Genomic DNA, 24,954 nt, shown 5'->3' on the forward strand with positions numbered 1-24,954 from the left:
ACCGTTCAAGAACTCACCCCATATAGCTTTCCATCTTTCTTTAAATATATAGATCTTTTAGATCTGTAAATTCCATTGTTTCAACCTTTCTTTGGAATTTACTTTTCCCAGAATATAAAAATCTTTCATGTTGTCATTATGACCAGTACTTTTGGGAAAAAATAAATGTAATAACTTTGCCTTATTTATCTTGCCAGTTGTAAACACCTTACCTCCCATGTCCCTTTGAAAAGCCAACAGCCTCTCCCCTTATCTAAACATGCAAATTCCGTTTCACTTAGCTTGTCCATTAGCATTTCAAATACTTATTTTTTGCACTTGACCCCTTTGATTCAGACCTTGCAGTCTCAACAATCTGCAATTTACTTAAATTATTCACACACACACACACAAACACGCACACGCAAACACACACACAAACGTAAGCCTGCTTTAAAGTATCCCACAGTGATAGCAGGAAAAAAATGATAGTTCCTTTACACCTGCTGAAAGAGATGATGACTGCCCAGATTTTTTGACTTGGGCACTCAACTTCCGTTTTTCCCTTTCTTTTATAATTCTGCAATACTGTTCTTGTTTCATATAAGATTCATTTTAGTCATTCAGTATATAATTTGTATTTATTCTTTCATGAAATGTGGGCAGTACAGGCATGGCCAGCATTTGTTGCCCACCCCTTGAACTGAGTGGCTTGCAAGACCATTACTGTGGATTTGGAGTCACATGTAGGCCAGACCGGGTAAAGATGGCAGATTTCCTCCCCGTGAGCAGACTAAAACCTCACACTGTACTTTTTTATAAAATGCCTATAGATAGCCTCATGGCTATATTTAAATTTTTAAAAACTGGACAAAGACCTTTTAAAATTGCTAAAGCTATGTCTCTCTGTGACCCTTAAAAAAAAAAGGAGCAACAATGCAGTAAAGCAGCAGCTTGCACCTCGTTATCCCTGAAGAGACACTAACAACCCCCTGTGGGCTATAGAAACTAAATTCAAAAAGAACTATACAGAGGCCATCTGCATTTCATAAGCCAGGCTGGCCAACTGGAACCTATCCGTCTGCTGGGACAAAGGACCCTGCAACCCTCCTTGCAAGTCTTAATGGTTGGAACATTTAACCATCTGGGGAGCCCAAACAGGGGATACCCATTGTCAAAGACACTGTGAAGAGGTGGGAGTCATGTGACATGACCTCTAGCTGGTGGAACCAGATATATTGCCTTGCTGTACTGCAAACTCAGTCTGCCATTTTGCCATCTACAAGCAGCCTCACAGAAAAGGGGCCCTGCCCAGATTGACTATCTGTCCCCATTGCAGTGTTTCTACTGGAACTTCTGTACCACTGCCTACAAGACAGGCACGCAGATATGAATCAGTGTCCTCTTGTGAAGTCAACTCCACTGGAAAATTGAATTATACAGCATTAGTTTTCAGACTGCTGACCTCCGTGAAGGAATACTTCATTGTACCACAATCTTTCTTTTCTCTATCCCTCCTTATATTGTGAGTGCAAAGGAGGCAAAGTTGCTACTCCTGCTCCAGCGTTTGTGTGCGCAAAAAACTAACTCTCTGAGCTCATCCTATCTCGAGTTTGCTGTGGAGTGATTAATAGAAAATTGGAATGCACCAAAACTTAAGGGGTTGGGAAATCACTGCCACTTGTAAAGGGGGAAGCAAATCAAAAACACCTTTCTGCTTAGTGACGGGTGGCGAGAGGAGAAACCGGGGCTGTTTAAATTGACCCCCCTCCTGTCCATAACACTCCCTTAAAGGGCATTAGTAAACTAGATGGGATTTTACCACAACCAGTGAATGTTTCACGATCACCATTACTGAGACTAGCTTTCAATTTCAGATTTTACTAATTGAATTTAAATTTCAGCAGATGCCGTGGTGGGATTTAAACCCCTGCCCCCAGAACATTAGCCTGGGCCTCTGGAATACTAATCTAGTGACATTACCATGATGCCACCACCTCCTCGTCAATTTGAAATTGAATATATTTGCCTATAAACTTTATGGAAAGCTAGTTAAATATTAAAGCACTATATTGATAAGTCCTTATTAAACATTCAATCCATGAGTGATTGGTTAAAAAAAAATTAAAATTCATAATGTAAACAATACATTATTGGAGCTGGTGTATATTACGCCAAACAGTTATTTGGATAAGTGAATCATTGTTCAAGTTTAAGTGCGAGTTTCTCATTGAAATGTAAAATGAAACTGTCGGTGAATTTAGACAGTTTGTTGTACCTATACTTTTTTTTCTCTCTGCTGTATTTATATTAGGAACCCTTACACAGAATGAGATGGTATTCAAGCGCCTCCACTTGGGCACCGTTTCCTATGGGACAGACACAATGGATGAAATTCAAAGCCATATCATTGGCTCCTATGCACAGGTACATATTTCGCATCTTATTTGAACAAATTATTTTCATTGTGTTTTTAAATATGTTTAGCAGTTGTTTTAATGGGGTTATAGTGAATTCAAATAGCGAAAAGAAGTGCCTGACATTCTACTGCAGCATTTGCAGATTGTTTGTCGTAGTGATTCTGGAGAATGTTTGCTTTAATCCTCTGAAAGCAAAACACGAGTCATTCCAATCGCCCAGAGAAATCTCTTATTTGTGAACTAAGTTGCCCAGGAAGGTCTTTGGGTTTGGAGCCCAGTCCCAGTTCACTGATCTCAATTGTGGTAGAGCACTCCTGGTTTAGGGAAAGTTGACTAGGGCTCCTGCTCTACAGCTACATCTATTGGACAGCCTGGCCAGAATTTTGACATCAGTGTGCAGGGGTGGGCCCAGCACACCAACGCGTAAAATGACATGTGGTGATGTCAGGCATGCATCCTGAAGTCAACGGGCGTCATTTAGATATTACGTTCACTGGCTGCACGCCCGCCAAACTGTCAATGGCCTATTAAGATCATTAAAAAACCAATTCAGGTAGTTATCAATGCTACCCGTCCAACCTTAAGGTTGGTGGGCAGGCGAAGAGCCCTAGCGGCCTTTGCATTTTTCAGGAAACCTCATCCACAAGTGGGATGAGGTTCCCTGAAGGTTTTATTAAATAAATAAATAAAATTTTGCACAATTCATAAACGTGTCCCAGCTCATGTGACACTGGCACATGAGGGGGAATGTCTAAATAATTTTTAACTTTATTATTTATGAACTTTTATTATTTACTTAATCTCCCTGCGGCAGTCCTGTGCCTCAGGGAGAATTCTGTGCTCTATTGCCCGCCCAAGTAAAATGGCGGCGCACAGCTGTTCGAAGCAGGTGGCGATCAGCTCTGCTCCCGACCGGCCCACCCAACATTCAGAAAATGCTGCCCCTCGTGTGTGTGAACTTTGCAGATAGTCACAGTTTAGTGTCAAGCATTAATAATGCCCCTTTGGGCAATATATCAGAGGGTGTCCAGCGGCTGTAAAACTATACCCCAGTAAGAGCCAGTGGGAGAAAATAACGGGGAGGAGAGGCTGGTAGTAGGGAAACCAAAGCATGAGTAACTTAAAATTTCCGGTGAGCTGAAATAAACCTGCAAAGCAACCAAATTGTTTAAGCAGGTACTAATTTTCTACCTACGAATTTCACTGAATCCAATAGGTACTTGTACTGTTTTTCTTAAAAACAGTCTTTCAGTAGTAACTGAAGTCACATATTCACTGTTTGTGTTACGTGGTATATTTTACTAAATTTTATTTTCAAAAGATACTTTGCAATGCTTTTGGGTTTAGTAAAAGCCTTTGCCACGCAGTGTATTTAGAATATGTTCTAATAATGCATGTTCAGCAACTTTTTCTACTTGGGTGTATAGTCTGTTGTTTGTGGCAACATAAATGTATAAATAGTGCAGGGAATGGATTGCATTTCACTGAAGTAAAGAATTATATTCCAGTTTTTCGAAATAATCTGCACAATTGTAAAGCATGTTTAAAATAGCTGTGGTCTTTTATTTTCATAGAATAAATACAACAAATGTATTTAAACTTTTTCACTGAGAGGGTTTTTGACATTTGAACTTCATATGGCAAAAAGTGCTGAGTTAGATGGTGGTCTGTTTAGTTATTGGAAAGCATATGGTTTTTGGGGACTGTTATGACGTGGTAGGTGATGTGTGCCAGGTGGACCAAACCCACAAGGGAAACTTAGCCATGCTAGCACAACAGTTTTGCAATTTGTATTTATTACGAGAAGATTTATGCACTGAATTCAGAAGGAATGAGTCCACTAACAACTTTAGAGATTCAAAAAGTTAAGGCATCTGTTAACAAAAGAAAAGAGTTCAAGCACATACATAAGATTACAGTTACTTAATATTATAATAAATCCCAAAATTCCTAATTGACCTGACTCCCAACCGCGCACACCCATTAAGGCAACGGTCCAAGATAGATTTAAAATTTAAATAAGCAATCTAGCAAGGTTACCACAGCACCCACTCAACAGTGGAATTCCAGAGGCTTTTTAACACAACTTTAGTTACTGGAGCAGCACTTCTTCAGATGGCTGGAGGCTTTTCCCAAGTCTGGTTCATAGTGTACCTTTACAAATTTTCCATGGCCATAGCCCAATGTAGCCTTCCATCCTTTATATATGTTTCTCACTCTTCAATGTATAAAATCCCGTTGTTCTACCTGTCTTTGGAAATTTACTTTTCCCATTAAAATCTTTCATGAAGTCAATATGGCCTTTTCCTTTTGGGAAAAATAAATGTATTGCTTTGCCTCACTTATTTTGCCAGTTGTAAACATTACATCAGCCCTTTGAAAATCAAACAACTCCTTCACTTATCTAAAAACGCAAATTTCCTTCACACCCTATCTGTGGAACTCTCATCCTAGTTTATCCATCTCCATTTGAAAAGTCTGTTTTACACCTACACTTTTGAAAATTCCAACCTTGTAGTCTAAGCATCGCTAGTCTAATTAAATCAGTCACACAGTACCATCCACACTCACACCCATAAGCCTACAGTAATATTATGAAAAATACGATAGTTTTGTGACAGGTCTTGGTAGATTATATGCTTGTCTGCCGTGGATTTCTCATATCCAGATTTAGGCATTCATATCTGTTTAAAATCAGATCATTAATGCATCTAGTTACTGTAAGTGCAGCTTGAATTTTTTTTTTAGAAATATCACTTGAACCTGAAATTAAGTTGTTGTCAAAGAATGTGAGTGATCCAAAAACTGGTATACCACTTTCAGTTACAGATCTAAATTCGGAGTCTCTTGATGTGTTCAAGTTGCCTTCCACTGATTAGGATAGATACTTGCTGATTTGACATTGCTGCTAGCCAAATGATGCACCATGGAACTACGTGCAAGGCTCATCTAGTCTCATATGTGACCATAGAACTACAAGAGAAAGTTTGAAGAACAAAGATATTGGGTGGTGTTTATGGCCACAGAATTCTCTATTATACATAGAAAATAGGAGCAGGAGTAGGTCATTCGGCCCTTCGAGCCGGCTCCGTCATTCAGTGTGATCATGGCTGAACCTCTTTCTCAATGCCGTACTCCCGCACTCTCCCCATACCCCTTGATGCCTTTAGAGTCTGGAAGTCTATGTCCTCCTTAAATATATTTTCTAATTCCAGATGCTGGCATTTCTGCTTTGAATTTTTAAAATCACCTTGCAAAAATAAAATTGCTTGTTTTGAGGAATTGGTATGGATTTACAGAATTATTTTTCTTTCATTTCCATTTTCCCTAAAAAAAAAAGTGAAACTCAACTTAGAAAAGAAAATTGTGTGGAGTGCTGTGGTGAAATTTGATGAATCTGGTGCAATCTGTAGGCTTATTTTTGTGTACATCTTCTAATTTTAGGACAGAGAGACAGATGAACTGATGAATGAACAAGGCTATCATTAATTGGGATGAGAATTAAAAGACCATCTGGAAAAGCTAGTTGCAACGTGATTAAAGAATCTCAGAGATTTATCGCCAAAAACACTTATAAGCCAGAGAGTGGGCTGCCATCCTAATCAGACTAGTGACCAAATACAGTATAGTGCAGACATTCTTCAGCAGGGGCTCAATGTTATTACAAAAATCCTGATGGACTGGGCTGTGAGAAGGTGGAGTTGACTCTTTTCACTCCCTGGGAGAAGGAATGGATAAGTTGGCTATCTGAGTTAAAGCCCAGAAGCATTCTGTGGAAGGAATAGGAGAGAGAGATGCAGAAGGTCAAGTACTGTTGCAGTTGCTGTCATATCATTGTGCTTAATAATCAATTACATTCTGTTCTATAGTTCCATGTTTGGAACTTTTTCTGAAAGAAGCTGTCATCTGTTGCCTACTTAGCCGGCTTTTGACAGGTTTCAAAAATTAGACAATAAGCCTCAATTAAACATGTTGCATAATTTTAGTGTAAAGTTTAGTCTGCTCTAATCAGATTTAAAAATAACTATTGAACAGACTTATGAACAGATTTTACAATTGATCTATTATTTACTAAGTAGCATTCACTAAAGTGTAAATTGAATGATATCTACCAAGTACAATGATACAGATCACCTATTTGGAGACTTAATGTTAAACCAAATCTCATAATATCGTTAAGTATTATTTCAATGCAAGTATCTATATTAAAGCATTTTTGAAGCGGCCTGAAATATATAGTAAATAACAAAATGCTGCGTCTAGCCAGCATGCCAGGCAACATCTGTTGAGAGAGAGAAAAATAAACATTAACTCTTGTTTTTCTGTCTCTACAGATATTGTCTGACCTCAGTAGTTGTAACATTTTCTGTTTTTTATTTCTGCTTTGATTTCAGACTTCTAGCTTATCATGGTAGTGCAGCTAATATGGAGAATATCTCACCTGTATCATGACCTACATAAAAATGCATTAATTGTGGAATATCTTTCATATCCCAGAAGCGGAATCTGCTGTTATTTACATACACAGTTTATACTGTCCAATAGCATTTTCCCTGTATCCCCCTTAAATGAGCCTTTGTTGAGAGCCATAAAAATGAAGCTACAGTGTGAATTTCGTGATCCGACAAACGTGCTCCTAGTTGGTAAAATTGATAAGCATTTATTGAAACCCAAGAAAGACTGAGATGGATGTGCATTTGCTAAGAAATTGCTGTGCCATTTTTTCTCTGAAATTATCAATAAAGCCTAATTTAAGAACTAAATGTCAATGACTATTTATAATTTACTACTTTCATGCCCAACTTCATTCTCAATATTTATCACAAGAATGTTGCCTCCAAGTGTCATTTACTGAATAAAGAGGAGTGCTAGCGCTGCTACTTCTATATTCAGTATAGTTTTGTATAATAAATTGCTCAAATGACTTCCATGTTAACCCAAGGTTAATTTGCAATATAGTGTCTTCTATGAAATAGAATTTTGTACAGACATGGTTCCCAACTCATTTGGACTTATGTTAGTTAGTGTACACTAATTTGGAAAGAAAGGCTAACAAAAAGAAAATTCTGAAAGATGATTTACCCCCAAAAATGCAAACTTCCGTTTATAAAGTAACTTTCATGTCCTCAGGGCATCCAAAGTGCTCCAAAATGAAATACTTTGAAGAGTAGCCATTGTTATCATGTCAGCATTACTATCAATTTGCTCGCAGCAAACTCCCACAGAGATGTAATAACTGACTGGACAATCCGCTTAAGTGATATTGATTGAGGGAGAAATGTTAGCCAGAACACTGGGAGAGCTCTCAGCTCCTCTTCAAGTAGTACATGAGATCTTCTATATTTATAAGGCCTTGATTTTTATGCCACATCTGAAGGACAGCAGCACCAACAGTACATCATTCCCTCAATGTTGTACTGAAGTGTAAGATTAAGTTATGTACTCAAGTATCTGGAGTGGGACATGGACCTTCTGACTCCAAGGCAAGATTACTACCGCATTTCTGCACAGAAATTTAACTAAATTAAGTTTATTCTAAGAACACCAATTAAAGTATATATTTCTAAAATGCTACTATATGAATGGTACAAAAAATTACTTTTTCAGATATCTGAAATTAATTGTGTCTTGAGTTCTGAAAATATCCTTCAGTGTTCAAAAAAGCTAAACACCCTCTTGAAAGCTATTCCAAAAGTGGCATAGCCAAGGAATATTGGAAACTGTTGTAACTATTGGCAAAGATAGCTGTTCCTCTACAATTGCAGTGTATAGGAATAAAAGGGGCTAGAAAAAAGTACTTTTTAAAAATATTCTATACAGCTCCCATTTAAGATGCTGGTTTGTTAGTGCATTGTGTATTGTGGTTCGGTGGAATGCATTGTCCTTAGTGATCCTTGAAATACATGAATAGCGGTGCCTGATTTGAAGTCAATAAGAAGCTAACATCAAATTTACTAGAGAGGTGGCCTCCACTGTATCAAAGTAAGCATCTTTTGTCACTTACACAGTAACGTGAGGTATGTTCATGTCATCCTCATTAGTGGCCTCTTAACAGAAAGTGAGCAACGCTGTTTCATTAGGTTTTTAAATGTAAAGAGGGACAGAATCACTTGGTACAGAAAGGGTCTGAAAGGAAGCTGAAACCAAAAGAAACAGCAGCAAAGTTCTCCTTGTACACGTTAGCCAGTACTTATCTCTCAGCCAACTGATCATTTCTCTCAATGCTGTTGAATGGGACCTTACTGTGCACGAATTAGATGCTGTGTTTGTCTACATTATCAATAAAGCACTTCATAGCCTGTGAAGCACAATGGAACTTGCAGCCCCTGGAAGGACTGGTATGCAAGTGCAAGTATTTGCCCTGGGAAAAACACTAATTCTATTCACAACCAAGCATTTTTATTTAATTCTTACGTAAAAATTCAGAAAAACTTGAACCTTAAAAGGTTTTATCAGTCTAGGGGCAGCATCATAGCAACAGAAGTAGGCCATTGAACCCCTCAGGCATGTTCTGATGTTGAATTTGATCACGGTTAATCTCTATTTTAATTCTTTAAAGCAGATTTTTTTCCATGTGCCTTGATGTCTTTACGGTACAAAGACCCATTTAATCTGTCTTGAAATTTCAAAATACCCAGCATCAAAGTTTTTTGGAAGAGCAAGTTCCAGATTTCCATTTGGGGGGGGTGGTGGGGGGGGGGGTGTGGCGGTAGAGAGTGGGAGTGCTTCTTGCTTTCATTTTCTAAATGGCCAAATTTTAAGATTATGTCCTCTTGTTCCGGACTCCACTCCCATCAAATGTCATTATCAATTTAAAGATCTTTATTAAATAGTTCTGCAAACTGAGTTTATGCAAATTGTCCTGATCATTTAACCTATTAAACCCTGCATCATTCTGATAATTCTGTGCTTCATTCCTTTCTAGGCCAATATAGCTGCAATGCCCAAAACTGACTACAGTTCTCCAGATGGTGTCTGACCAAGATTTTGTACAACTGTAACCTCACTTCCTCACTTTTATGTTCCAGCCCTGCTTGACATAATGACCAACATCCCATTAGCCCTTTTGATTCCTCTTTGTACCCGTGCTCTAGCTTTTGGTGATTATTGTATGCCATGGTCATATGTACAAGGAGATGTAGAGGAGAAAGTGGATTTAGGCATACAATAATCAAACAATATGCAAACATTATGCTGAGTTCGTATGTGCTAGGAGATGTAGATGACCAAATGGATTTAGGCATACCATAATCGGCAGATGCTAGAGCATAGGTACAAAAAGCAATCTAAAGGGCTAATGGGAAATTGGTCATTGTCTCAAGCAGGGGGCTGGAACATAAAAGTGAGGTTTTGGTTGTACAAAACCTTGGTCAGACACCATCTGGAGAACAGCAGCCAGTTTTGGGCCCTGAAGCTATGTTGGCCTAGGAAGGAATATAGCGCACAATCATCAGAATGATACAGGATATAAAGGGTTAAATTTAGTCACTCTAATTAAGGAATTAATCCAATCAATCTGTCTCTGGTCCACAGTGGATGATCACAAACATTGAATTCCTTCTGCCATTGTTTTACCCACCCATGTAGTCTATGTCCATTTGTAACTTCCTGCACCCATCTGCAACTATAATGGAACAGGATCTACAAACTTGGACATCCAAGCCATTAATATATATGACAAAATGCTAAAACCCAAGTTCTATTATGTTGAATTCCTTGCCATCTCTACATATAAGGAAATTTCTAACTGTGTCTCAGACCATGAAGGCTTTATGGAACTCTGAGGTTTCCCTGTCCATTAGCTGCTCATGAAATACCATTTTCAGTAACTTGTAATGATTGCCACAGGCTTATTTCTGGTGTGCATAAATACTTATTCCACTTTGTAATTGATAAGCCATTGTTTTTCTGAGACATTTACCAGCCCCACCTCCATCCACAACCACCGCTGCTGTTCATGGAGTAGCTGTATTGTGGGTGGTCCTGATTGCTGGTTCAAGTGAACATCTTATCAAATGATTCCAGTGAAGCTTTATGTGATGAGATATCTAGTTGAAGATAAAGCTCAGCCCCTACAATTGAAATGGGTAGGAGAAAAAGCCAATAAATTAAGTACACATGGTTCCGAGACTTTATTGGTTGTGAAGCTCTAAGGGCATCCTGGGATTGTGAAAGGTGCTGTATAAATGCAAGTTATTTTCTTGGTAGTAGAGAGTACGGAGCTGATACTTCACAAAAGTAACCTATAGAGAGCTTTCACTTTTTCTATTTTTTAGAAAGCAGAAATTCATTGATGGGATACAAAATAATGAATCTTGTCCATTACTGCTGTACCTTGTGAAACATTTAGTTACAAACATATAATATAGCCAGAGATAAACACAAAATACTGCGGATGTTGGAAATCTGAAACAAAAACAGAAAATGCTGGAAAAACTCAGCAGGTCTAACAGCATCTGTGGAGAGAAAAAAACAGTTAACGTTTCGAGTCGGTATGACTCTTCAAAGCTAAAGCTTTTAGACCTGCTGAGTTTTTCCAGCATTTTTTGTTTCTATATGATATAGTCATAGTGCTTACTGTGAAAGGAACATCTGCAAATGGTGCATGTGATATAATTAATTTTGATATAATTGTCAGTCAGTTAGCGGATCTGGCATTTTTGATTTGACATTGATTGCATCCACCAATTTTTTTATGTAATATGATAGTCTAAAAGATCTATGGTCAATCTATTGTAAATTGATTATATTTCCCCACTGGAAACATTTTGTGACACAGGGCATAATCTTTAATGAAATTTGTGTGAAATTAAATTATACCAGCATCAATACACATAGCATAATGCAGAATGAGTAAATCAGCTTAATTTATTTGCTGTTAGATCAGCATCAGCGTTGGAAGAATACAAATGCAGTCTTATTCCAGAAGCTGAAGAGGCTGTCAGATGAGTAAAAAGTTAAACCTTTTATTAGGCAACACTGTAATTTGATGGGCAGAAAGTTCACGGTTCAGTAATTTAGCACACCCAGGCAACAAGAGACTGGTTAAAATGGAATGAGGTAAGGTCAGCTTAAAGTTAACAGAAAAGTGGTTGATAGAGATGGTGGGATCAGGGGTGTATGTCATTTCACATCCTGGCCAGAAGGCCTTCACTGGGTAGGAGGTTAATAATGGAAAATGATCTGCTTCACTGGAGGAGATAAATTCTGTCAGAAGCAGCTGGATCTTATTGGAGTTTTAGCTTATATACATGACAGTGCGGAGTTGGTGCTTGTAAAAGACGCAGCATGACTCCAACAATCTAATGTGACAAAGGAGTTATGGAGGTTGTGTCATTTATGCTATTTTTGCTTGTTGTCTTCTGTGTATTGAGATGAGTGAAAAGGATTTTTAAGTTTCTGTTAAATAGGAATGTGTGCATACTTGTATGTATCCAATTTATTTGGAACTTCTTCTGGCTTTTTTTATTTGCATAAACTGCTACTTTTTAAAAAAAAATAAAAATTCCTTTCCAGTTATTATAATGCTCCTTTCTCTTGTGCTCCTCCTTCAATGAGGAAGGTAGGTTTTGGGCTGTAAAATTTGCTATGCCTGTAGGTGAGGTGTCACTTGCAGAGTCACACCGCTGCTTGTATTTGGTCTTCTGTCCCCAAACTGTAAAGTTGCTATGCAGTTGCTGTGTGCAACAGCTCAACCTGCTTGTAGTACGTAGGGAAGTTTAAATGCCAGTTAATACAGAGCTTTACATTTTTATGTGCTGAATGCGAGTTAATTGCTCTGCTGGTGCAATACAGCTAACAATGCTCAGTTTAATATAGGATATTTGGTACTTATATTTACTCTAATTGTTTCTAAATCATAGTCACTGTCCAACCCTGGCCCCCAATCACATTTTAATATCTAATTTGAGAAGGTGCCTGCTATGACCCCTTACTCCATTATCAATAGAAAGCTTTTTTATGCATTTAAGGTAAAATTTAAAAGAAAGGAAAGCAGTGAAATGGGATAAGAGCATTGTAGAAAAAAGGCAAGGTACTTCTTTCGTACATATTGTACCTTCAAGTTCAAGAGTCAGCAGTATGGCTCTTCAGCTTGCTTACCATAAGTGTGTTTTGGCAGTTGAATTGTGCTGTTGATGAGCTTTTGAATTTTGGAAGATAGATGGAAGATAGCTCTCAATATTCACCTTCAGGAAGACCCATTTTTAAACGAGCTCATATGGCTTGAGCTGGTATAATATCCTTGTACTATGGATATATGGAATTGGAGATTAACTGGGATCTGTTTTTGAAGAAATCTAAATGAAAACGGGGAAGAGCAGTTTTGTGTAATTTTTTTTAAATTCAGTTATTGATGTGTCCAAATACAGTATGCAGCTTTGACAACTTTATCAAAATGGGGTCATGATGACCTAGTGTGGTTACACACCTTTGGCTTGAGGCTTCATAACCTATCTAATTTTACCATTAGTGCATGGATATTTTGGCCTTTGACACAAAGTCCTAAATTTGGGTAAAAATTGATATTTTTTGTCATCAGGGTTTCAATAAAGCATTGAGTGTGTGAACTGTGAAAAATGCCAAGTGGTACTAATTTTGTAATAGCAGACCTAGGATATATTTGCCAAGAGCATGTTCAGCTGTATAATAGTAATCTGAAGTGCTGAGATTACAATTCGCTTATATTGGTGGTGTTTGCAGTGAGAGCAATATGGCGTAAGTTGAGTTTCAGAGTATTGGTCCACATTTTTCCCCTTGTATCTTAGTACCAACATGCTAAATAAACTTTGGGCCAGGACTGAAATAGGATTTGTATTGTCTGGAAGATGATGGAAAACTTGACTGTATATTTTTTTTTTCCTCCTAAGGGAAATAGTTCACACAGTTATTCGACAGGAAGTAGTGCCAGTACTGCCTCATCCAGCAAAACCACTTCCTCTGCTCCAAAAGTTCGGAAATCTGTCCACAGTCGCATACATGAAGCTGTAAAAGCCATTGCTCTGTGTCACAACGTTACACCTGTCTATGAATCACGTGCAGGGGTGAATGGAGAAACAGAATATGCTGAGGCTGACCAGGATTTCAGTGATGAAAACCGCACATACCAAGCCTCCAGTCCTGATGAGGTCAGTTTCTACATTAGTTATTTATGTTTATGAAATTGCTAAAATTGAGATATTTCAAATATCTGAAATTCAATAAATTTGGAACTAAGTTATTCACTACCACAGGTATTGGCTTTAAGATAGCAACCAAATTGAATTAAATTGTGACTGGGTTACATATTTAAGGCATTTTCGTTGTGTTTTCTCAGTGATTTCAGTGGAGAAACAAAAAAGGCCTTTTTCATAACTTTAAGGACCCATATTGATGCAATGTACATTGAAATTACATGCCTTGAAATCCAAGGGGAAAAATCTAAGTGGATCATCGTTTAACTTATTGAATATGTTTGTACTTAGAATGATAGATGATGCCAGTGTTTCACAATCACTGAAGCACCATTCTAAAAGCATATTTTATTGAAAAAGCTATTGTGCCCTGGAGCTTTATTTAGCAAAATTGTTCAATTGATGTCTCCCTTTTAAATCATTCAATGTTGGCCGAATGAGGTTTTTCTAAGTAAGCAATATTATCTCTTTACAGAGAAACCACTGGCACCCATTTTATCTTCAGTGTTGACTGAAGAAAGCTAACAATCTGCATGAGCCTTAGGTGCAACTAAATTCTTTCAGTATTGTAAACCTAGCCGTGGGTTTATGCACAATACCTTCTGGTTCACATAAATTTGCATTTTGATTTGTCTGTGTACTTTAAGGCAGGCAAAGCTTTGTTCCTTTGCTTCAGTGTAAGTTTGAAGTGAATTGTCAATGCATTTTTAGTTTGATATGTTTGTGAAGCAAGTAAAAGGGGTAAGAATAATTTGAAATTATGATCCTTGAAGGAAAAAAAGATGATTTATCCAAAATATATAGCACCTGTGCCTTTTGCTCCCTGAAACACACAAACTATAAAACCTGCCTAACTATGAGCTTTTTTTCTTGACACCACCCCCCCTTTTATTTTTCCAATGTTTCTTTTATGTTGTTTTACTTTTGTATTTTCCAATTTCTTTTTCTTTCTTCTGTATCACTTCAGTTATGTTTTCTGTTTCTTTTGGCTTTAAATTCATCTCTTGTTTTCCTAACTGTTTGAGATTACAATTTCATTGTTCCTTTATGCTTTATCTTATACCATTGTTTGTTTTTTAAAAGCAATAGTTTTCCCTCTTACTCTGTCCCAAGATCACACTGAAGGACAGGATGAGATTTCTGTCAGTGAGCAGTTTCTTAATGAGACTTGTCCAGCAGTGATAACTACTTAGTGAAAATTTCAATTGAGCTCCACTGCAGGGAGCATGAACAACCAAGTCGAAAATGGGGTCAAGCTTGAGACCTTTTAGAGATAGGAGATGTATAGGAAAGATCAAATTTAATGTAACAGGAGCAAATGTTCAATCCAGATTAACATGATTACAAGAAATATAGGTGATGGTTCTTAAGTGTTTAATACTGTTATGATTTATGAGCTGTAGAATAGCAGAATGTCAGGGTTTTTGTGTATAGTTCGAGATTTCAGTTTTGACATCAATATTAACTTGTTCCAGAATACCTCGACCTTTTTATTATTTTGAAACTTCAGTTAGCATCTGAAAACACAGAACTATGAAAATATGATTTTAATACTACAACTCCCTAACTGCATTGTTATGAGAATAAACATGAAAATTGTGATCTGGTAAACCACTGGAAATAACTCTACCTAATGGTATATGAACACAGAACACTCATTTTTATCTCAACCTGTTAAGAAAAAAATTACAAATATTTCATCCTTGAACTGTTTTTCCTAGTTGAATTTTAAGTTCAAATGTTAATATTTTTAAAAAGTCCAAATGTATGTCTATCATTGTAAGCCTGATCGTATTTAAGAATATGCAAGATTTTTAAAAGTAAAACCATTTAACCAAAATTGAGACAGTGTACATGAATACTATCTTTTTTTTATAATTTGAAACTTATGCCCTTATTGTTTCACATTGATGTTTTCAACACAAACTATAGAAATGAGTTTAATGCATTAATTATTTAATTTGGAGTCAAACATCTTCCCATTATGTTTGTCTCATTTCTAATGTAAAATTTAGTTATGCTTTGTATTTCTGATAAGTGATCAATATTTCATTTTGTTGTGTGAGCGCAGGAGCTCCAGTGGTACAGTGTTTCGAATTAAGCACACAGTGTCTCCGAATAAGCTAGCATAGACATTGACAAAAAAATATTATAGTCCAGCTTAATGGTCTTAAGTATATACCCATTGAGCCAGATCCATCATTTTCTTCAAATACAGAAAGGTACACTGACCTAATGTAAAGGCCAAGCATAAAAGGAGATAAACTAAGTGGATAGGTTGATGAAGTGCAAAGGTCACAAGCCTAGTAATACAACGGCATGCTTTAAACAGTGCCTCTGAAGACCTTTGATCCCTTTTGGTCAAAGGGGAATGATTGGTCATGGTCTTTAATGACTGGTTATTCTCATAAACTAGCTATTTATTTTGTGAGGAATGATATAAGGCTTTCCACGGTGCCAATAACTTAGATGCGCTGTTAAATTCATGAAAAATCATGTTATTTTTAAAAACATTTAAATAGTCTTTACATAATGGTGAAAAGCTCTATTTCTGATGAGCTAGCAATTTTATTGGTTATTGTTTGCAGTGTTCAATGAATAAGAAAGTGGATTTCATTAAAGAAATATAATGGTACTCTTGCAGCAAAAATCGAGTTGCTGTTTAGTTACAGGGTGTGCTTTAGTTAATACATAAAGTGATAACATGCTTGTAGAAATGAGACTAGTCACGTGTTTTTTTTTTTTGCTGCTATATTTGTAACAGAAATCATTGTCCATTTCCTAACTGCATCTGTTATCCTAGGAAAATAAATGTCTAACAGACTTTAAATAACGCTGCCACATTGTTGAAAAAGGCTAATTTTAATAAAGGTATTCCGATTCCCCATATGTTTTGAAGTGTTGTCAAGGTGCAATATTTTTGACTGAAGGAATAATGACCCAAAAAGAATTCTGTGTACACATTTTGCAGCTGAAAATGTACTTAGGCATCAGGATTGATTTCAGCATCTCGAACAATAGATGACACAGGGTTCACGTTAAAAATAATATCCTGCTGCTACTTAACTGTAAAAGCAGTATTTAACTGTAAATCATCAGAATGTTGAGGCTCCTTGTACATCTCATTTTTCGTCTAAGGAGGTGGTAATCCTAGTGTGTTATTAATTTTTGTTTATTTTTCTTTTTTTTATCTTGAAATATTTGAGACAATACAATTGGTAATTGTAATAAAATAACCTCGGAAAAATTCATTTTTTAGTCACAATGGCTAGTGTAAATTTTAAATCAGGCACAGCTGTTTTCTCATGTCATCTTTGCATAAAATGAATGAATTATTGAATTATTTGTTGTCTGTGTGCCTACACCAGGCTAGTTGGCACCAAATTGAAAAAGGTCAGAGGCACTATGCAGTGGTTTGAAGTGCTTAAGGCCCTGATATTAATTCCACATAATATTTTAAATGTATGTGTTTTACAACTATCTACTAAAGTAAATGCATTTGTCTTGCACCTTGCATTTGTCTCCTCACCATATACTTAGACTTCAGTTTGTTATCATGGTAATGTTAGTTATTGGTACTGACAATAACATGAATTTTAGCTGCGTTCCATATTGTAATGAGTTTAAAGTATTTTTTTCATAATTTCAACACAATACAACTTTTCTGTACTTTGGAACAATCTAAACTTATTTTCAGAGCTGCAGTTGAAGTCGCCATCTAGTGTCTTATACGAAATAAGAACTGCTGTGAAATGTTTAGTGATTAATGAGCTATGAAAATGCACCTTTTTGGTAAAGCTCACATTGCAGATGTCAAGAATCTGGAAGTTTAAATGGCAAATTGCATAAATGCGCAACCTATTACTTAAAATTATGATTTCCATTTTTTATGTAACAAGCACAATATTCTATGGATGGTTAACAGAAAATAATATTGGGTCATTTTGAAGACTTCCAGGTGAATATTTCAACCCATTTAAATAACTTGAGGATAATTCTACTCATCATTTAAAATTCATATTCCAAATTACATTTTCAATTGATGTTTTTTGCAATATATTTTATAAGATTTAACAATGTTATTTATATTCAAGACTGTATCTAAAGGTTAGCTGGAAATAATTTGAATTTTCTTTCACTTTGATATCGCCTTACTCTGTTATTGATTTTAAATGTTGTAGCATTGAGAAGAGTTGTGCAGAATTACAACCAAGTAGCACCACTTTACGTATAATTTATGAAGCAATGTTTTAAGGAATGCTGGGCAATACTTGGAAAGTGGGTGGTGAAGATGCTGGTCATGCTGCTGGGAATCATTATTGTAAAATTAATTAACGGGGTCCACAGTAGCTCAGTGAGTTTATCCAGTCAATAGCTGAACCAGGCAAACAACAAAAGCCATGGGCCTGACACCTGACCTTTGCTGAGTTAGCTGATCTCACCCTGAGCAGGGACAGGGAGCTCTAAACCTGGCCTCAGCACCGGCATGACTTCAAAATTGAGAACTGATCAGGGTGCCCATTCTTGATTGCTATAGAGCAAAACCTGTCGAAAGTGCTCATGAGACTGGGGGGAATCAGTGATCAGGTTTGGCTGTGATGACTGTGCACAGCCAATCAGCCAATGCTTAAAATTGAGGTTAACACATGTTTAATGCTTAGTTGAGTAAGATAGCATTGGATAAACAGCTCCAAAAGGCAGTTAATATCCTCAGATTGGGAGAGCTAAGATTAGGTGGAAAAAACTAATTTACTTATGTACAGAACTTTGTCGTCTTTTTATTTTTATCAGTTTAAAATTTTCAGTTTTTTCAGAATTAACTGTACCATTTCTTCTGATACCTATTAAAAATAGGTTACTGGGGATTTATTCCTGATAATGTACAGTCCGATTATAAAATTTGCAAAAAAGTCTAGAACAATTCTCTTTTTGGGCAAACACTTCACCATTTATGTCCTAACCATGCCATGTGCAAGGGACACTTGGTGTGTTTTAACACATTTTGTGTTAACAGTTTACTGAAAGCTTTTTATGAAAATAATCCCCATCTGAACCAGGACTCTGGCATGCAGGAAAGATCAAATATTCCTAATGCACAACGAATCAAGCGAAACCTGAAAGTCAAAGGTTAACATTTTGGCGAAATAAAGGGGCTTCCTTATGTGAGGAAGTAAAATTGTCTTCTGTTATGACATGGTAGGTGATGTGTGCCAGGCAGACCAAACCCACTAGGGAAACTTGGCCACGCTATCACAATGGTTTTGCAATTTGTATTGATTACGAGAAGATTTGGGCCCTGAATTCAGAAGTAATGAGCTCACTAACACCTTTGGAGATTTTAAAAACTAAATTAAAACATTTATTAACAAGAGAAAAGATTTCAAGCACATAGATACGATTATAGTAAGATAAAAGCAAAAAAACTGCGGATGCTGGAAATCCAGAACAAAAACAAAAATACCTGGAAAAACTCAGCAGGTCTGCCAGCATCTATGGAGAGGAGCACAGTTAACGTTTCAAGTCCGAATGACTTCTGTTGAAGGGTCATTCGGACTCGAAACGTTAACTGTGCTCCTCTCCTCAGGTGCTGCCAGACCTGCTGAGTTTTTCCAGGTATTTTTGTTTTTGTTTTAGATACAATTACAGTTACTTAACATTATAACAAATCCCAACATTCCTAATTAACCTGACTCCCAACCACACACCCTATTTTTAAGACAACAGTCCAAAATAGATTTTAAATTTAGATAGGCAAGCCAGAAAGTTTATCGCAGCACCCACTTGACAGTGAAATTCCAAAGGCTTTCCTCCACCTTTGGTTACTGGATGCAGTAAACTTATTCAGGAGTGGCTGGAGGCTTACCCAACGCTGTTTTACATGATCCTTTTAGATCTTACATGGCCCCACAACATAACCTTCCCTCCTTCTTTATATATGTTTTTCTTTCTTTAATCTGTAAATATGTCTTTGGAAATTTACTTTTCCCATAATATAAAAATCTTTCATGTTGCCAATATGGTCAGTACCTTTGGGGGAAAAAATAAGCATACTACTTGGCCTTGCTTGTCTTGTTAATTGTAAACATCCTATCATCCCTTTGAAGCCAAACAACCCCTTCACTTATCTAAAAATGCAAATTTCCTTCACACCCTTCACACTAAGCCCTCATCCATGTTTACTCAACTCCATGTTTACTCATTAGCATTTCAAATGCTTTTAACCCCCCCCCCCCCCCCCACAAACCACTTTTGATAATTTTAAGCTTGCAGTCTACCTGGCTCTAATTCAATTAAATCACAGACAGAACCATCCACACGCTCACCCATAAACCTATTTTACAATAAACCACAGTGATATAATGAAAAAAATGTTGAGTTTCATGACACTACTTAACTCCTTTGCAAAGTCTATAAAACTCATTCTGTAAAACTGTTGTCACGTCAGCTCTTATTCCCAGTGCTGACTGAAATTTGAAGCCACCACTGACACTTAGTGTTTCATTGTTCTAATTCAAGTCAACGGATGAATCACTTCATAACTGGAACAAACTGATGACATATCATGTATGTTTTCTGTCAATTCAACACAAAACCCATTTGCCACTGATGCCACGAAGGAAAGCCTCTGCTAGGACACTAGTTACAGAGAGAAGGAAGGCAGTGAGGAGATGAGGGATTAAAGTGAAATAAGTCAGAAGTAAAAATAAAAACAAAAAACTGTGGATGCTGGAAATCCAAAACAAAAACAGAATTACCTGGAAAAACTCAGCAGGTCTGGCAGCATCGGCGGAGAAGAAAAGAGTTGACGTTTTGAGTCCTCATGACCCTTCGACAGAACTGCCGAAGTTCTGTCGAAGGGTCATGAGGACTCAAAACGTCAACTCTTCTCCGCCGATGCTGCCAGACCTGCTGAGTTTTTCCAGGTAATTCTGTTTTTGTTTAAGTCAGAAGTAGTTCTCTAACTTATACTTACTGTGTGTCATTATATGAACATGTTACTTAGCTGCAACAAATTTTAATGGAATTATAAAAGCTGTAGTCATGAGAAATTACAATAAACATGATGGAACTGGCACAGTTTACATAAGATCTCTAAATAAAAAGTAATAATCCACCCTTACTAGTTTACCAGAGGTCAACAGATAAACCATACAATGACATCCCTTTGTATAGTTGTTAGAGGGCATTTCTATTGCACTTTAATATATTTAGCTAAAAGTGTCTATAAAAAATAGAAGCAAAGTGAAATGGAACTTGTGCTTTTGAAAAATAAATATTTTGTTACCAAATAACAGTTGTTCACATAACATCTTCAAAAGTCATGTTTACCACTGATCTCATCTCATGTTTACACTTCTGTATGACTTTAATCCTTTGCCACGTACTTACCTGTTTGTTTTAAAAATGCCTTTGAAGGTAAAATCTAACAAGAATTTGCTTAATGGCAAATAATCTCAAACAAAGGAATGTTCCATACTAAGGGTGCATAATTACCTTACCCCCAAGTATTTCTTATTAAAAGAACAGGTGGTCTAATTCTAACTACCGAATTGTTGCCCCATGCAATTGCCACAAGGAGCAGATGTAGATGCTTTGTTATCAGGCTATACCTGTACTAGTGCTAATAGGCATGGAAGGAACTTACCAACAAAGATAAAGGCCATTATTCAAAGGAATTTGATCTCTAGTGATTTACTCCTGTTTAATGATTATCTTGAATACAGTACCTGGAGGATTGACTAAGTTAAGAACTAAAAAACATCATCTAAAAGTATGCAGCATACAATTCTCCAATATAAACAGATGAATCATCTCTGAGATGTGATACTCATTTTCTTGACCTTAAATACAAATGGTGCCACTTCTGTCTGCCTCAGATAGAGAATGCACATACAGCAAATCATTCCTTTTATCTTCAGTTGCCTAAACCCCAAGCTCTTGAACTCTCTTCTGAAACCTCTCCACCTCTCTACCTCTCTTTTCTCCTACAAGACACTCCTTAAATCTTACCTCTTTAAGACACTCCTTAAAGCTTACCTCTTTAAGACACTCCTTAAAGCTTACCTCTTTAAGACACTCCTTAAAGCTTACCTCTTTAAGACATTCCTTAATACCTTTAAGACACTCCTTAAAGCTTACCTCTTTAAGGCACTCCTTAAAGCTTACCTCTTTAAGGCACTCCTTAAAGCCTACCTCTTTAAGGCACTCCTTAAAGCCTACCTCTTTAAGGCACTCCTTAAAGCCTACCTCTTTAAGGCACTCCTTAAAGCCTACCTCTTTAAGGCACTCCTTAAAGCCTACCTCTTTAAGGCACTCCTTAAAGCCTACCTCTTTAAGGCACTCTTTGACCAAACATCTCCCTTTGTGGCCTGGTGTCATACTTTGTTTTATGATGCTCCTGTGAAGTGCCTTGGGAAGTTTTTTTTACGTTAAAGGCACAATGTAAATATAAGTTGTTCTAGAGCATTACCCTCACACATTTTGATTGGCTGCAAATGTCATATAAGAATCATAAAAAATTACAGTACAGAAACTAAACATTTGGCACATCAAATCCATGTGTTCATCATATAAGCCGCCTAGTCTTAATATTACTTTCCTGCTTGTTCCCCATACCTAAATTCATTTTTAAATAGTTTTGTTGTGAATTCTACTTTAATAGTTAATGGCAACGATTTCCACAATTTTAGTCACTATCCATAAAGAAATACTTTTCTAAACATCCTTTTAATTCTGTTTGTGATCATTTTAAAATAGTGCATTGTTGTAACCATCTTACCAATCAGTGGAAACAATCTATCATTATTTTCCTTATTACCCTTCATAATCAGAGCACTTCCGTCAGATCACCTTTAACCTTACCTGCTCAAGTGGGAAAAAAAAGTCTTAGCTTCTCCGCTTTCTTCATAACCACTTCCCTGGTAACGTCATGGTGAATCTAAGCTGCATCTTTTCCATTACTTTATACTCTTTTAATGGGATACCTAGAACTGTACATAGTACTCCAGCTGAATCCTAAATAAGGCCTTGAGACAAGTACAATATTACTTCTGTACTTTTGTATTCTTTAGAATAGAGAATCCAGCCTCTAGATACAAACCCCATTTTATGGACATATCAACTTGTCTTGCTAGTTTTTAAAGACCTCTGTATCTGCATACACTTGGCTGTCTACTCCTGTCTTGAAAATCTTACCATTTACGCTGTGTTTCCTTTTCCCTATCACTTTCAAGATGTATTGCTTCATATTTCTCTACATTAAACTACTTCTGATTTGTTTTTCCTGTCTTCCTGCCTTTCTGGCAGTTTTTCCATAACTCATATCCCCAGTTTAACATTATCAACAAATTTAGCTATATTGTCCTCAATCTGCAGTGCATATATATATATATATATATATATATATATAAATAATAAACAAGAGCAGCCTGAATACACCTGTGAAACATCACTCAACTCTACTGTTCATGTTGCCCTTCAATCAGTTTAATGTCCTTGTGGTTACATTCTCCTTGATTCCATTTGTTGCCATCTTTGGCATAGGTCTGTAATGTGGTATCCTATCAAAAGTTTTATGAAAATCCATGTAAGTTACATCCATGGCCTTGTCTTTATCAATCCTCACATTTTTCAAAGAATAAGAAAAGTTTCATCCAACATAAGCCGCCTTTTGGAGGCTGGTGCTGAATGAGCCCTTCTTATTTCAATTTTCTCCAAGTGCTTCCTAATATTATTCCATACTATAGACTCATAATTTACTTGTGAAGTAAGTCTAATTGACCCTGGCTGTTCTTAATTCATAATTCTCTCATCCGTGTCTTGGTCACCTCCAAATGCAACTGTTCCAATGCCCCCACCCTCCAAACCCCACATATAGCTTAGCCGAAATTCAGCTGCCCATCTTATATCCTACACCAAGCCCTGCTTGCTCATCACCCTGGCCTTGTTTGGTTCTGTTTGACAATTTCTCCTTCCATTTAATCAAGGTAGTGCTGCCCTTTGTCATCTTTCAAATTGTTTTTCTCTCTGTAAGCTTACTTGCCTTTAATTTTTCTTTTCCCTTTTTTCTGTTCAGGCAGTGAATGTGATTATATTGTCATGTTCCCAAATAATCTCTTTCTTCTAGGTCACCAAATTGTCTGACATACCAGGACCAAATCAAATAGGGATTCTTACTTGCTGGAGTAACAACATATTTATTAAAATAATCCAAAGTGCACTGCAAATAAGCCTTCTGTCTCGCACCACAAACATTTTCTCTATCCCTTCATTCATTCTTTCCCTCCCTGCCACCTACTCTGTCCTAACCATTTGTGCTATCTCCCATTGCCCTCCCAAATGCCAGCTCTACCCCTCCTACCATCAGTCTTGATCCGAATATTCTCCCTCCAAACTTTCTCTCTCTCTGTCTGTCTCTCTTGCTCTCTCTCACTCTCTCTACACCAATGAAGGAATGTGTTTAAGAACAACACAAAAAATAGAGCATAAAAAGTGACAGCTGGAAAAAGTCAAAATGCCAGCAAAGATACAGTGAGAAAAATGTGTGACAGCTATACAAAAAGAAAATGAGTGGATAGCAAACAAAAGGGAGAGCATGCAAACAGATTAGTCAGTACCAAAACAGCAGAGAAACTGTTCTTTGAAGAGACGATTATTATTGCCACTGGAGATCAACTATATTATATGTTTCTTTGTATAATGCTCCTGTCATTATAAAATGCTACATTCACTGACTTGTCACTACCGATGCCATGGAGACTCACCAGGGTACAGTAGCCTAGTGGTTATGGTACTAAGCTAGAGGTTATGAGTTCAAAAACATGACAAGTTGTGCAATTGAATTCAGTCTGGTAATTGATGAGCTAATACCTGGGAAAATGACCACAAAACTGAGTTGCTGTTTAAAAAAAAAGTCCAATTGGTTCATTAATGTACTTTAGTCAGGGACTTGCCATCACTATCTGCCCTCCCTGAAATGTGATTACAGACCCTCAGTACAACTAGCAATGGAAAATAAATACCATCATCGACATCCCAAGAAGAAAAATCAAATGTTAGAGCAATAATTGACATCATTAATATGACTTGCACTGAATTGTGTTCTTGACTTGCTTTTTTGTAAAAATTATCATATTTTGACCAACCCATACTCATTTGTGAAATGCCTAACTATCTTGTTTAAGATGAATATTAGAAATTTATTTTCACTATGATTTAAATTCAAAGTTTAAGTACCGAGTCCAATTTTTTTTTTAGAAGTGTGCATATTAACGGATGCCAGCCTTTTGTACTGCGTATATTTCTGCTAGCATTACTTATGTTTAGAAGTTGTGCACATTTATAATTCCTTACGACATAAATTAAAAATGTATTAGATACTTTGA

The 24,954-nt window shown here is 36.8% G+C and overlaps 1 protein-coding gene across 5 annotated transcripts in view; it reads left to right on the forward strand.

The window, feature by feature from the left end:
- atp9b (ATPase phospholipid transporting 9B) overlaps window positions 1-24,954 on the forward strand; it is a 273,915-nt gene that overhangs the window by 197,476 nt on the left and 51,485 nt on the right. For all 5 annotated transcript variants that reach the window (XM_041189970.1, XM_041189971.1, XM_041189974.1 and 2 more), the window contains 2 exons: window positions 2,294-2,406; window positions 13,268-13,525. In XM_041189970.1, coding sequence (XP_041045904.1) covers window positions 2,294-2,406; window positions 13,268-13,525 — 371 coding nt within the window. The remainder of the gene's footprint in view (window positions 1-2,293; window positions 2,407-13,267; window positions 13,526-24,954) is intronic.

This window comes from Carcharodon carcharias, chromosome 6 (assembly GCF_017639515.1).
Source record: "Carcharodon carcharias isolate sCarCar2 chromosome 6, sCarCar2.pri, whole genome shotgun sequence".
Classification (NCBI taxonomy): Eukaryota; Metazoa; Chordata; class Chondrichthyes; order Lamniformes; family Lamnidae; genus Carcharodon; species Carcharodon carcharias.